The 14,363-nt window shown below is 43.1% G+C and overlaps 1 protein-coding gene across 6 annotated transcripts; it reads left to right on the top strand.

Moving 5' to 3' along the window:
• Positions 1-1,035: 1,035 nt before the first annotated feature.
• Positions 1,036-12,912, top strand: LOC115174677 (elongation of very long chain fatty acids protein 4). 6 transcript variants are annotated; one of them, XR_003871817.1, is made up of 8 exons: positions 1,036-1,387; positions 5,942-6,037; positions 6,319-6,506; positions 8,449-8,529; positions 9,879-10,050; positions 10,247-10,374; positions 10,571-11,140; positions 11,180-12,912. XR_003871817.1 is itself a non-coding variant. In XM_029733450.1 (7 exons), the coding sequence occupies exons 2-7, from the start codon at positions 5,971-5,973 to the stop codon at positions 10,853-10,855; spliced, it is 921 nt and encodes a 306-aa protein (XP_029589310.1). In that variant the 5' UTR covers positions 1,036-1,387; positions 5,942-5,970; the 3' UTR covers positions 10,856-12,912. The 6 variants fall into 6 exon arrangements, 1 of the variants encoding a protein (XP_029589310.1); XR_003871821.1 differs by having other exon boundaries at positions 10,571-11,540; positions 11,610-12,912; XR_003871819.1 differs by having other exon boundaries at positions 10,571-11,546; positions 11,610-12,912.
• The last annotated feature ends 1,451 nt before the right edge of the window (positions 12,913-14,363 follow it).

The raw sequence follows: 14,363 nt of genomic DNA, 5'->3' as shown, positions 1-14,363 counted from the left end.
TAGATTTTGGGGGGAAAACAGCTAACTTCCTGCATTTCAACACATTGGGCAGAGAAAAATTTGCAGTTTTTTAATGCTATTCTACACATTTTGCCATAAGGTTGAAAGAAAATGTTGCATTTTTAAAGCTAATTTCCTGCAATTCTACACATTTTGCCAATGTTTATGATGTGTTCATATGCTATCTGGGGAGCCCCTAACCTCCAGTGGTCCCCCAATCCAATTATTATTATTTTCAATCAAATAAATTCAAAGGGATCTTGGGCAAATACTTGAGAAGTATATGATATGATATATTCTGATATTAATTGAATATTCTGTTCAATAATTACCAGGCTTGGAGTGGAAAAGTTTTTTAGTTAATCTGGAGAATCACAAATAGGATTGAAAAAAATACAGCTTTAGGTTACACCAGAGAGTATGTAGGCCTACAGAAAACTCTGCTGCAACCAAATACTGTACAACCCAGCTGTACTTGTTGGGTATCAATTGATGGTGTGACACTTCCACCTAGTGACGAATTCAGAATATAGAGCAAAGTTGACCGACTCAGTAGAGTATAGGACACACTCTAAAGACAGATGGCTAAATGATTGACACCCTCTACCGGGACATTGGCACATACCCAAAAGCTATTTACAGCCGATGACCTATAGCCTATAATAGCAACAAATATTTGTTGTATAAACTCTAATTTAGTCTACCCAAATTGAAACATGAGAGCAATTAAGGAATCCCGAGGCTATGTCTGATAGAAAATGGCTCATAGCCTACGGCCTACTCTTAGTATGAATTAAAGCCAAAGCTGAATGAACAACACTAAATGAATTGCATTTTGGACATATAGCATGACCTACTAATGGGTGTCATCGAGGCCAAAAATGCATTATTGCAACAAATGCACTTATCCAGGAGGTTTCCTCACACATCGATGCGTAACAGCAGAGGTACCCATTTGTCATGCGCGTTCAAAGACTCCCCGCTTTTTCAAATCGAGTGGCTTCCGCATTCGCCTATCACTCAGCGAAGCTGAATGCGGGATACGGTGGATGTTGATTATCTCTATCATACAAAGGGGCCATCGGTCTGTCCAGTCAGTGCAGCGGCCCCTGTATTGAAATACCCGCATGCGCAGTGCCATCAGGCTGGTCGGGTATCCTAAGGATCTTAAGCGATGTGCTTGAGCAGCCAGCACGGACCTCATACATGATTTCTTTGGGATAGATTTCCGCTTGCCTTTGCATTTTTGCCAAATTTGGGGTTGATGTCTAATTGTCCGTATATCAGTGTTGGGGATCAGCGGCTATAACGGCAGAATACGGTCATTTAAAGGCGTTGGCCATCACATTGCACCGGATGTCAGTACACGCACCTAAATCTCGAGAAGGTATGTGGATATGTATTTTTCTCCATAAGGAAATGGTTAATACAGAAATGCTGAATCGTGTGCTTAGGCTATCATTCTTTAAATAGGTTATTTTGTGAACAAATTAGTACACAGCCTTGGAAAGTGTAGGCTTAGTCTTTTTTCATTAGTTATGCTTTGAGGAATTGAACCGTTCGTTACCTTCTCTTGCGTTCGTTTTCTTTATGCTAATCTGCCATCCCTTTTGGCTGAATTCATATCACCATAGTTATGTATTTTTCTAGACAATAAACTCAGACAGTGCTTAGACAATTGAATCACTTATTCACCCTTACTCTCTCCCCCGGCTCTCTCTTCCTAAGAAACAGTGAACTTATATTATGTGAGCATGCGTGACAGTAGCCCAGTGGCGGTTCAAGCTGGGACCAGTTGTACTGTTAGAGGGGCCAGTTACATTAGACGTTATTGTTGTCATATCGTTTTCTTCACTGCATTGCAGGCATTAGCAGGCAAAAGACCATGTTCATAATCATCATCGTTGCCACTGTCTAATAACGGATGTAAAAAAAAGAATGATAGCAAAACTTAGTTATGTAAAAATTATTTCATTCTCCACATTTAGGGGGCCACAAGGGGGTCCAAAATTGTTGTCACAGCCCCCCCCCCCCCCCCCCCCCCCCCCCCCAACTAACAACTTGCAGTAGCACGTTGTTAGAATATGATGAGTGGCATATAGGAAGGGACTGGATGCAGCCTATAAAATGTGTCTATAAAGTGTTTGATAAAATGTTCCCTATATGCTTTTGTATAAACTGTTAACCACATAATTTCCCATGTTCAGTCAACCACTCTTTGAAAATTCGCCATATGTGTGAACGCAAATAAGGGTCTAGTTCATAGGGGCAAGTTATCGCTTTAAATGATGCCCCTGCGAATGTGGGTCGCTCGGCGTTTGGACTTACGTCTAAGCTCGTAGAGCAATTGGATTTAAGCCTCTTGATCGCACCGCGCAAAACCTGCTGACACAAGCGTCCCGGTTCTTTGTGTGCTCTCATGCCCGTTTCCACGGGCGACCGGGCCTATTTGGGTGATTTTCTTTCTCTCTCCCATCCTCCCATTTCCTCTTCCGTTTTGAAAACGAAACTTAACCCCCATTGTCAGTGAATGTGTTTTTTTCAGGTTCCCCCAAACTCCCCAATAAGTTTTCACAAATGAATTAGACCTATTATGATCTTTAAGCCAATAAGATGATTCTAGTGTGTGGTTTACAACATGTTATAAACTGGGTGGTTCGAGCCCTGAATCTGATTGGCTGACGGCTGTGGTATATCAGACCATATACCATACGTTCCTAACCAGTTTATAATAGCAATAAGGCACCTCGGGGGGTTGGAATATATGGCTGATATACCACGGCCAAGTGCTGTGTCCAGGCACTCTGTGTTGCGTTGTGCGTAAGAACAGCCCTTAACCGTGGTATATTGGCCATGTACCACACCTCCTCGGGCCTTATTGCTTAATAATAACACTAGGCCAAATGAACACTAAGTTGCGGACATTGTCATGCTGAAACAGGAAAGGGCCTTCCCCAAACTGTTGCCAAGTTGGAAGCACAGAATCATCTAGAATGTCATTGTATGCTGTAGCGTTAAGATTTTCCTTCACTGGAACTAAGAGGCCTAACCCGAACCATGAATAACAGCCCCAGACATTATTCCTCCTCCACCAGATTTTACAGTTGGCACTATGCATTGGGACAGGTAGCATTCTCCTGGCATCCGCCAAACTTAGATTCGTCCGTCAGACTGCCAGAGGGTGAAGAGGGATTCGTCACTCCAGAGAACGTGTTTCCACTGCTCCAGAGTCCAATGGCGGCAAGCTTTCCACCACTCCAGCCGACGCTTGGCATTGCGCATGATGATCTTAGGCTTGTGTGCGGCAGCTTGGCCATGGAAACCCATTTCATGAAGCTCCCGACGAACAGTTCTTGTGTTGACATTGCTTCCAGAGACGATTTGGAACTCGGTAGTGAGTGTTGCAAAGGAGGCCAGATGATTTTTACGCGTTACACACTTCAGCACTCGCCGGTCCCGTTCTGTGAGCTTGTGGCTGAGCCGTTGTTGCTCCTAGAAGTTTCCACTTCACAATAACAGCACTTACAGCTGACCGGGGCAGGTCTAGCAGGGCACAAATTTGATGAGCTGACTTGTTGAAAAGGTGGCATCCTTTGCGGTGTCACGTTGAAAGTCACTGAGCTCTTCAGTAAGGTCATTCTACTGTCAATGTTTGACTATGGAGATTGCATGGCTGTGTGCTCGATTTTATACACCTGTCAGCAGTGAGTGTGGCTGAATTAGCCGAATCCACTAATTTGAAGGTGTGTCCACATACTTTTGTATATATAGTGCATCAACCTACGTGACATCGAAGAGAGCCAACCAGATTTCTGGTAGAGAATGTAGTGATGAGTACTAAAATGTGTACTGTATGTTGTTCTCTATGGTCTTTTATACACCCATTCAAATAAGGCTTGAGTAGCACACATTTAGGGAAAGGGGGATACCTAGTCAGTTGTCCAACTGAATGTATTCAACTGAAATGTGTCTTCCGCATTTAACCCAACCCCTCTGAATCAGAGAGGTGCGGGGGGCTGCCTTAATCGACATCCACGTCTTCGGCGCCCGGGGAACAGTGGGTTAACTGCCTTGCTCAGGGGCAGAACGACAGATTTTTACCTTGTCAGCTATTTACAAACAACTTTTAAATTCGCTTTTTATACAGAACAAAAATGTAAACGCAACATGCAACATTAGGCCCTAGTTTATGGATTTCACATGACTGGGAATACAGATATGCATATGTTGGTTACAGATACCTTCAAAAAAATGGGCCTCACAGTGGGCCTCAGGATCTGAACATTCAATTCTCTGCTAACAGCTCTGGTGGACATTCCTGCAGTCAGCATGCCAATTGCACGCTCCCTCAAAACTTGAGACATCTGTGGCATTGTGTTGTGACAAAACTGCACATTTTAAAGTGGCCTTTTATTATCCCCAGCACAAGGTGCACCTGTGTAATGATCATGCTGTTTAATCAGCTTATTGATATGCCACACCTGTCAGGTAGATGGATTATCTTGGCAAAGGAGAAATGCTCACTAACAGGGATGTAAACAAATTTCTGCACAAAATTTGAGAGGAATAAGCTTTTTGTCCGTATGGAACATTTCTGGGATCTTTACTTTCAGCTCATGAATCATGAAACCAACACTTTACATCTTGTCTTAGAACATGTGTGTGGGGGGGATGGGTAACCACAAAGACCTACTCTGTCCACACTGATCAGTTGTTTAGTCCTCTTGTAGATCTGTGCAATTAGTGTGAGGCTCGAAATAAACCCTGCACTAACAGTTTAGACCAGGGAATGTTCGTACGTATGGGTGATCCATGTCCAGAGTTTGGCAAACTCAGAGTTTGAACTTGATGTTAAAGGGATTCTTTGGGATTTGGGCCATTTTTACATCTCTAATTACAGTACGAAGGAAGTTAGAGGTAGTTTTGCGAGCCAATGCTAACTAGCGTTAGCGCAAAGACTGAAAGTCTATGGTATCTGCTAGCATACAGTACCAGTCATTCCGCTAACGCTAGTTAACAATTGCTCTAGTGCTAGTTAGCAACTTCCTTCAAACTGCATGCAGAGAAATAAAAATGGTATCCACGAGTTCATCTGACTCTGGGGAAGTAGAAAGGGCTAAAGTATCCGTTTGAAGTGATGCTCCAGAACTTTTGTATAATTTCAGCCAGTAGTTTTCAAATTGGTGCTCACGAGCCAAAACTAATCTCCATTTTTTGTGTACTACGTCATCCGTTTCATATGATATGTTAGGTCCTGCAAAATTATATATATACAGTACCAGTAAAAAGTTTAGACACACCCACTCATTCAAGGTTTTTTATTTATTTTTAGTATTTTCTACATTGTAGAATAATAGAAGACATCAAAACTATTAAATTACGCATATGGAATCATGTAGTAACTAAAAATAAGTGTTAAACAAATCAAAATATATGTTTATTTGAGATTCTTCTTTTTTGCAATTTGTATGATATGTTACAAATACAATTCGTACAATATGTTACGAATTTGTTGGGCTGCATCTTTAACTTCCTCAACATTACATTAAGGTTTTCAATTATCTAAAGGGGCTTAAGACGTCCGCATGCTTCCCAGCTGAAACAGTTTGGTAGAGTTCGTGCATATATTAGGACTACATTTTGTGACGTTTTTGTTCGTTTTGGACTTCAGTGAGGGCTTTTCCGGCTGTTCGGGCACACACATTTCTAAACCTCTTCGGTGATTGGTCAACACTAGGGATTCTTCAATAAAGTCTTTGTCATTCGACGAGAGACGACTCATTTTCATGCACATTCTTTCATAGAAAAAAAATACTGCACCAAAATTGCGTAACAATTATCTTTTCGGCAAAAACGTCAAAATTAATGACAGATTTCTTTAATTATCTTAGATTAATTTGGACTATTTTGAAGACTGGCTACTCTCTTTCTCTCACTGCAGCATAAGCAGGACCAAATCCAGACGCAGTCATGGAAGCTGTCACCCACTTTATGAATGACACGGTAGAGTTCTACAGATGGAGCCTTACTATAGCAGGTGAGTTAGTGCTGATTTCTCTCACATAGCAGGGACAGTCTGCTAATCTAACCACGCACACAAGCACAAACTCAGGTACGCATGGTTGCTTGTGTGAGTGTGTGTGTGCGCAGTACACACTATTAGAGCAATTCGGAGTACTGCAATTGAGTCTATCCTCCAGACACCATTGGTGCAACATTGTGTAGTCATACATTCAGACAGGATTCAGAGTCATACATTACATGTGTGTGTCTGTCATATGATCACTGCTGACATTAACTTTCCTGTCCCTCTCCTAGACAAACGAGTGGAGAAATGGCCGATGATGTCATCGCCCGCCCCCACCCTGGCCATCAGCTGTCTGTACTTGCTCTTCCTGTGGGTGGGGCCTAAGTACATGCAGAATCGAGAGCCTTTCGAGCTAAGGAAGACCCTCATAGTGTACAACTTCAGTATGGTGATACTCAACTTTTACATCGCCAAAGAGGTAACCAGCTCCATTCCTTTTACACCAAAAGTCAATAATGGCATGTTCCATTTATTTTCAGGTCATTGTCTATTTGGTTCCTAGGCCCTGTCCCTTCAGTGTCTACAGTTTGGAAACGGCTTCACACTGGGCACACACTGATTGAATCAACATTGTTTCCACAATTTCAACAAAATGACATTGAACCAATGTGGAATTGATGTCTGTACCCAGTAGGTTGATAGGTGATAGCAATATGACCTCTGCTTTAAGTTCATCTATTGTTCAGCAAGGTTGTGCCGTCACCGAATGGCTGATGTAGCATGCCATGTACCAACCCTGCCTGAATTCATTACTATACTCACATACCATACCTAGGACTGCACCTGTCAACCATCCACTACAGTTATACAGTTGAAGTTTACATACACCTTAGCCAAACACATTTAAACTCAGTTTCACAATTCCTGACATTTCATCCTAGTAAGAATTCCCTGTCTTAGGTCAGTTAGGATCACCACTTTATTTTAAGAATGTGAAATGTTAGAATAATAGTGGAGAGAATTATTTATTTCAGCATCACATTCTCAGTGGGTCAGAAGTTTACATACAGTCAATTAGTATTTGGTAGCATTGCCTTTACATTGTTTAACTTGGGTCAAACATTTCGGGTAGCCTTCCACAAGCTTCCCACAATAAGTTTGGTGAAGTTCGATACTTTTGTACCTGTTTCCTCCAGCATCTTCACAATTTCCTTTGCTGTTGTACTGGGATTGATTTGCACTTTTCGCACCAAAGTACGTTAATCTCTAGGAGACAGAACGCGTCTCCTCCCTGAGCGCTTATGACAGCTGCGTGGTCCCATGGTGTTTATACTTGCGTACTATCGTTTGTACAGATGAACGTGGTACCTTCAGGCGTTTGGAAACTGTTCCCAAGGATGAACCAGACTTGTGGAGGCCTACAATATTTTTTTCTGAGGTCTTGGCTGATTTCTTTTGATGTTCCCATGATGTCAAGCAAAGAGGCACTGAGTTTGAATGTAGGCCTTGAAATACATCCACAGATACACCTCCAATTGACTCAAATGATGTCAATTAGCCTATCAGAAGCTTCTAACGCCATGACATCATTTTCTGGAATTTTCCAAGCTGTGTAAAGGCACAATCAACTTAGTGTAGCTTAGTGCATGTAAACTTCTGACCCACTGGAATTGTGATATAGTGAATTATAAGTTAAATAATCTGTCTGTAAACAATTGTTGGAAAACTAGATGTCCTAACCGACTTGCCAAAACTATAGTTTATTAACAAGAAATTTGTGGAGTGGTTGAAAAACGAGTTTTAATGACTCCAATCTAAGTGTATGTAAACTTCAAACTTCAACTGTATATATATATAGTCCTTTTAGACCTGTAGACACAGAGGAAATAGGGTCTAGGGCACAACTCCAGTCCCCGACAGCTGCAGTGCTGCTGGTTTTCATTTCTCCCTGGCAATTGCTTCCACATCCCCGGCCCCCCCAAGGTGTAAATTGGTCTCTGTGGCCCTTGAGGACTGGTGGTGTGTATCCATGGTATAGAGACTTTTGTTTGGCACGCGGATCAATTAAGAAAACTCAGTCGGGGTGTTGTTACTGTTAGAATAGTAGAATACACCATTTCAAAATTGGTTATGCATTATCAGTTTTTCTCTTATGTCAGTCACTGACGGTCACTCAATTAGCCCATGTCAGCTAACAACAACATTTCTCTTAGATCCCCCAAAAGGCTAGGGGCCGGGTCTGAGTACATGTGTGGGTATGGATGTCGGTTCAGCGCAGACCCGTGAGCCACTGCGGGCCCTCATGAGGAGTTCCGATATTTATGTGGCCCCCACCCCAATCAAAGTCTAGAGGAAAGGGACTATCTCTAACATTGTGTTCGTAATGTTGTGCTGCTAACTTTGTATCTCTGTGGCCTCAGCTCCTCCTGGGTGCAAGAGCAGCGGGGTACAGCTACCTATGTCAACCTGTCAGCTACTCCAACGACGTCAACGAAGTCAGGGTGAGCAAACATGACACCCTACACTCTTTTTCTATACATTTTGTGAAAAGGCCAAGAGCTGGAGCTTGTCTGGTCATTCTGTTCATGAGCCAGCAAAGACTGGAAATATTTGCCTTCCAGCCTTCTAATTTATACAGGTTGGGTCTCCTGTATTTGAGGTGTAGAGTGAGGTCCAGCTTTAGCAGCATGTTGTTCTGTGTAAATCTAAGCAGCGGTACTGTAATCCTATTGTTAGGTTTAGTAGACTATCACTCTATTTGTGTGTGTGTGTAAGAGATAGAGAGAGGGAGAGGAGGAGAGGACAGAGGGGGCGTGACCTTTTGCATAAAGGGGAGGAGTTATTAGGTCTCACCACTTCTGAACCCACCCATAGCATGATGGCGTTACTGAGGGATATGGGTGACACTCAGGGCACTGTGGCACACAGCGTAACAATGTACATATTGCCAAAGCTTACTTTGGATATTTACAATATAAAAATAAATAAAAATGAGAATCAAAAATTGTCAACGGGACAACAGTAACAACAATAACCAACGGTCAATATAACCATACATTCAACAATAACAATAATCATACAGTTGAGGACATGTGCAGGTTTATTGGTCTGTCAGACACTGTCCCTCAACTTATGGCAGGCAGCAATGTAGTGCGCTGCCAACCCACAGCTCTCTGCGTCCTCCCCCAACAGGATGGGTAGCCTATCCTCATCAGAGAGGTCTTTAAAACCTTGAATAAGGGTTTCAAATTTGGGGAAATGACACTCTCTAATTGTTTTATATTTTTGACATTTTGTCAGGAAATGCAGCTCCGTCTCAGGTTCTGCTGTTGTGCAGTGGTTGCACAGCCTTTCCTCTACAGGGAGCCAGGTTTTCCTGTGTCTACCCTTCTCAATGGCAAGGCTGTGCTCACTGAGCCTGTACTTTGTCAAGGTTTTTCTAAGGTTTTGATCAGTAACCATGGTCAAATATTTAGCCATAGTGTACTGTCGATTTAGGGCCAGATAGCACTGCATTTTGCTTTGTGTTTGTGCTTGTGTTTCCCAATAAGCAATGTAGTTTTGTTTTGACTGTGTTGTAATTTGGTTTATTCTGATTGATTGGATGTTCTGGTCCTGAGGCTTCAGTGTGTTAGTAGTCTCTCTCTCTCTCTCTCTCTCTCTCTCTCTCTCTCTCTCTCTCTCTCTCTCTCTCTCTCTCTCTCTCTCAACCCAGTGAAATCCATAAAATCCTCTTCAATCCTCTTTAAAGCGTTTCAGGAAATTGGGAATCTTCATTGTCTTTGAGTTTTGAGTCCCTAAAACCAGATGGATTTGAGATAGCTCACTCCCTCCCTCTTCACGTTGGCAGATAGCGTCTGCTCTGTGGTGGTACTACATCTCTAAGGGAGTGGAGTATCTGGATACGGTGTTCTTCATCCTGAGGAGGAAGTTTAACCAGGTCAGCTTCCTCCATGTCTACCATCACTGCACCATGTTCATCCTCTGGTGGATCGGAATCAAGTGGGTCCCAGGAGGACAGTGTAAGTACCTAGGGGTATATTGTGTGTGTGTGTGTGTGTGTTATATATATATAGACATTTTCCCACCTGGATAATCTCCCCCCAGCACTGTCATTCTGTTCCGACAGGGGTGATGACATAACATGCTGACATACACTCCCAAGCAGCCTGTCCTGTATCCCCTCTGAACTACCTTTAACCTATATCCCCCTCACAGCGTTCTTTGGAGCAGGCATAAACTCATCCATCCATGTCCTGATGTATGGATACTATGGCCTGGCCGCTTTCGGACCCAAGATCCAGAAATTCCTCTGGTGGAAGAAATACCTGACCATCATTCAGATGGTAAGTCTCCCGGTTACTGTGGCCATAGCACAGCTGTTCAGGTAGTGTGTGATTGATACTGAAACACATCTTTGCATGTCAAAATATATTTCATTGTTTGGAGTGTGCAGTCTGACTCATTGATCAGGGATTATGTTGAGATTATGACATTCGGATTAAGCATGTCAGTTAAGCATGTGTCTTGTGTACATCACAGATCCAGTTCCACGTGACCATCGGCCATGCAGGCTACTCCCTCTACACTGGCTGCCCATTCCCCGCTTGGATGCAATGGGCCCTTATTGGCTACGCCGTCACCTTCATCATCCTATTCGGCAATTTCTACTACCAGACCTACCGGCGCACCCCACACTCCGCCCCCAAGGCGTCCAAGTCCGTCACCAACGGCATTTCCACAGCAACCAACGGCTACAACAAGTTAGAGGAGGTAGAAGAGAACGGGAAGAAGCAGCAGAAAAAGGGAAGAGCGAAGAGGGAGTGAGGAGGAAGAGGAGAGGACGGAGGGAGCCTCTGTCAAACCAATAGGAGGACCGTGGGGTGAAAGGGCAGGGGAGGTAGGGGGGTTCAGGGATGAAAGTTCAAAAGGCTGATGGGATTCCACTACACCCCTGCCCATGCAGGATGTTTTGAGGATGTGAATTGTGACCAACTTGCTGGTGAAGGTTTGTGTGTGTGTGTGTGTGTGTGTGTGGTGTGTGTGTGTGTGTATCAGGGGTTTGGTGAGGTTTGGGTATGGAGGGATAGGGGTGTGTGTGTGTGTGTGTGTGTATCAGGGGTTTGGTGAGGTTTGGGTATGGAGGGATAGGTGTGTGTGTGTGTGTGTGTGTGTGTGTGTGTGTGTGTGTGTGTGTGTGTGTGTGTGTGTGTGTGTGTGTGTGTGTGTGTGTGTATCAGGGGTTTGGTGAGGTTTGGGTATGGAGGGATAGGGGTGTGTGTGTGTGTGTGTGTGTGTGTGTGTGTGTGTGTGTGTGTGTGTGTGTGTGTGTGTGTGTGTGTGTGTGTGTATATCAGGGGTTTGGTGAGGTTTGGGTATGGAGGGATAGGGGTGTGTGTGTGTGTGTGTGTGTGTGTGTGTGTGTGTGTGTGTGTGTGTGTGTGTGTGTGTATCAGGGGTTTGGTGAGGTTTGGGTATGGAGGGATAGGGGTGTGTGTGTGTGTGTGTGTGTGTGTGTGTGTGTGTGTGTGTGTGTGTGTGTGTATCAGGGGTTTGGTGAGGTTTGGGTATGGAGGGATAGGGGTGTGTGTGTGTGTGTGTGTGTGTGTGTGTGTGTGTGTGTGTGTGTGTGTGTGTGTGTGTGTGTGTGTGTGTGTGTGTGTGTATATCAGGGGTTTGGTGAGGTTTGGGTATGGAGGTATAGGGGTGTGTGTGTGTGTGTGTGTGTGTGTATCAGGGGTTTGGTGAGGTTTGGGTATGGAGGGATAGGGGTGTGTGTGTGTGTGTGTGTGTGTGTGTGTGTGTGTGTGTGTGTGTGTGTGTGTGTGTGTGTGTGTGTATCAGGGGTTTGGGGACTTTTGGGTATGGAGGGATAGGGGTGGGAGGAGGGTGTTGATTGTCTATATAGTAGTTATTTTTTATAATATAAGAAAGTCGCTGCTCTTCGTGTAGAGTCTGTGCTCTGTCTCTTTACTTTGGGGTCCTGGTCGAAGATAGGACCATAAAAAGACCACAATCACAGAGACCACAGGGACTCAGCAGCCACAGTGTTTAAAACCAAAACTCCACCCATTTTGTACTTTTATTTGTTTAACTAAATGCTGATGTATTTTGTTGCATTGTAAATTAGATTCAATGAAATTTGTACCAAAGAGGGTTTCTTTTGCATTGGGCGATGAGTAAGCAAAATACTGGTGGGACATTATTAAGGATTAAACATGGTTTTAGGGAACAGGAGCTGTTCTCAATTCTATTTTTGTTCCTCTCTACGTGTCGCAGACACAATTGTGTCAGTACTTAAGTACCGGTCTACCTGTCTACCTGGAACACAGACTAACTGCAAGCCCCCTCTGCCATACACACCTGCCCTAACGTGTATAATATACACAAACACACACATTCCTGGAACGTGTGTCTGTGCGAGAGATTGAGGGAATGATGGGCACATTGAATGCATCGTAGTGAATCTATAGGGAGTTTGGGTGGCTAGTCATATGTGCAAGTCGTTAGTATATCATTATGGAGTTTGGGTGGGCAACATACTGTACATGGAAATTGGCTGACAAACACCTTTACTGCTAACTGAGTGTTTATCTATTTGTTTGGTTATTAAATTGGTTCTGTGCTTTGATATTGTTATTTTTGTTGTTGAGGTGGATCTCACGGATGTCCTGCGTTATTTTTCTCATTTTGTGCTGTGCAATGTAGCTACGGTGCAACTGAGAAACATGTCCAACTCAAGACAACATAAGAAGGACTGAGGGGGAAAGGGATATCTCATCTCAAAGGGCTTTAAAAAAAATACTATAGTCATTATTTTATTTAAATAAAACACATACAGCTACTGGCTGCAGGTACAACGGAAATAAAGAGGATGCCAACAACCCTAGTCTTTCTTTATGTGTATATTAGTGTCTATGTTACTGGATGGAAGTGTATCTTTATGTTTGTATGTTTTTGTCTTTTATTTAAGACAAAAAAACGAATACCTGATCAATCCAAAACTGAACCCTAATTTCCAAACGAAACCCTAAACCGTCAATATCCTCTTTCCTAACCCGAAGCCTGCTTAAAAACCCTTCTGTCACCCCAGTGGCGGTCGGCACTGTTTAAGATGAGGGAGGATGATTATTTTGTTTATCAACATGGCCTTATCTCTATTACAGCATATTGGATGACTGTCATTCATATTCCATTCACCCAGCTCAAAATCTAATTTTATTGGTCACATACACATGGTTGGTTAGCAGATGTTAATGCGAGTGTAGCGCAATGCTTGTGCTTCTAGTTCCGACAGTGCAGTAATATCTAACAAGTAATCTAATAATTCCCCAACAACTACCAAATACACACAAATCTAAAGGGGTGAATGAGAATATGTACTTATATATAAGTATATGGATGAGCGATGGCCAAGCGGCATAAGCAAGGTGCAATAGATTATATAAAATACAGTATATACAAGTGTAATGTAAGATAAGTAAACATTATTAAAGAGGCATTATTAAAAGTGGCATTGTTTAAAGTGGCCAGTGATTGGGTCTAAATGTAGGCAGCAGCCTCTCTGAGTTAGTGATTACCGTTTAACAGTCTGATGGCCTTGAGATAGAAGCTGTTTTTCAGTCTCTCGGTCCCAGCTTTGATGCACCTGTACTGACCTCGCCTTCTGGATGGTAGCAGTGTGAACAGGCAGTGGCTTGGGTGGTTGTTGTCCTTGATGATCTTTTTGGCCTTCCTGTGACATCGGGTGCTGTAGGTGTCATGGAGGGCAGGTAGTTTGCCCCAGGTGATGTAACATCGATAGGCATAGGCTACTATGTGATGCTTGAATTTCCCCTGTACCCATCATGAGGTTGCTACAACCTAGCCTATGAATTAAAGTTTACAACGTACGTGCACAGGTAGAGAGAATTTTGAATAATCAAGATGGCAGACAGTGACACATTCCACCTTGCACACTCTTGCCTGCATCTTGCTGATCTAGAGTGTAGTCATTAGTCCAACATTTGCAAACTAGAGTTTCTATTGGACAAATTCAGGTATGTTTATCCCCCTTTCGTTCCGTTTGCTTCCGTTTAAGAAACATTTTTTAACAGAATCGGTGCAATGAATACACCCCTGATCACACACAAAAACAGTTCACTTTTATAGCAACCACATACAAACAGCTCTTTGTATATATAATTACTTCTCACATCTATCTATGCTGTCTCCCCCTCGCAACTTTTCCCTTTGCTTGTGGACTTCAATGCACAACACATCAGCTGTCTGTGACCAGGCGAAAAAACCTTTCCAAGCCAAACCTTCATATCATGACCACTAACCGCACACAGCC

This window comes from Salmo trutta, chromosome 35 (assembly GCF_901001165.1).
Source record: "Salmo trutta chromosome 35, fSalTru1.1, whole genome shotgun sequence".
Lineage (NCBI taxonomy): Eukaryota > Metazoa > Chordata > Actinopteri > Salmoniformes > Salmonidae > Salmo > Salmo trutta.
Note: the sequence above shows the minus strand (reverse complement) of the source record. Positions and strands in the feature narration are given on the sequence as shown.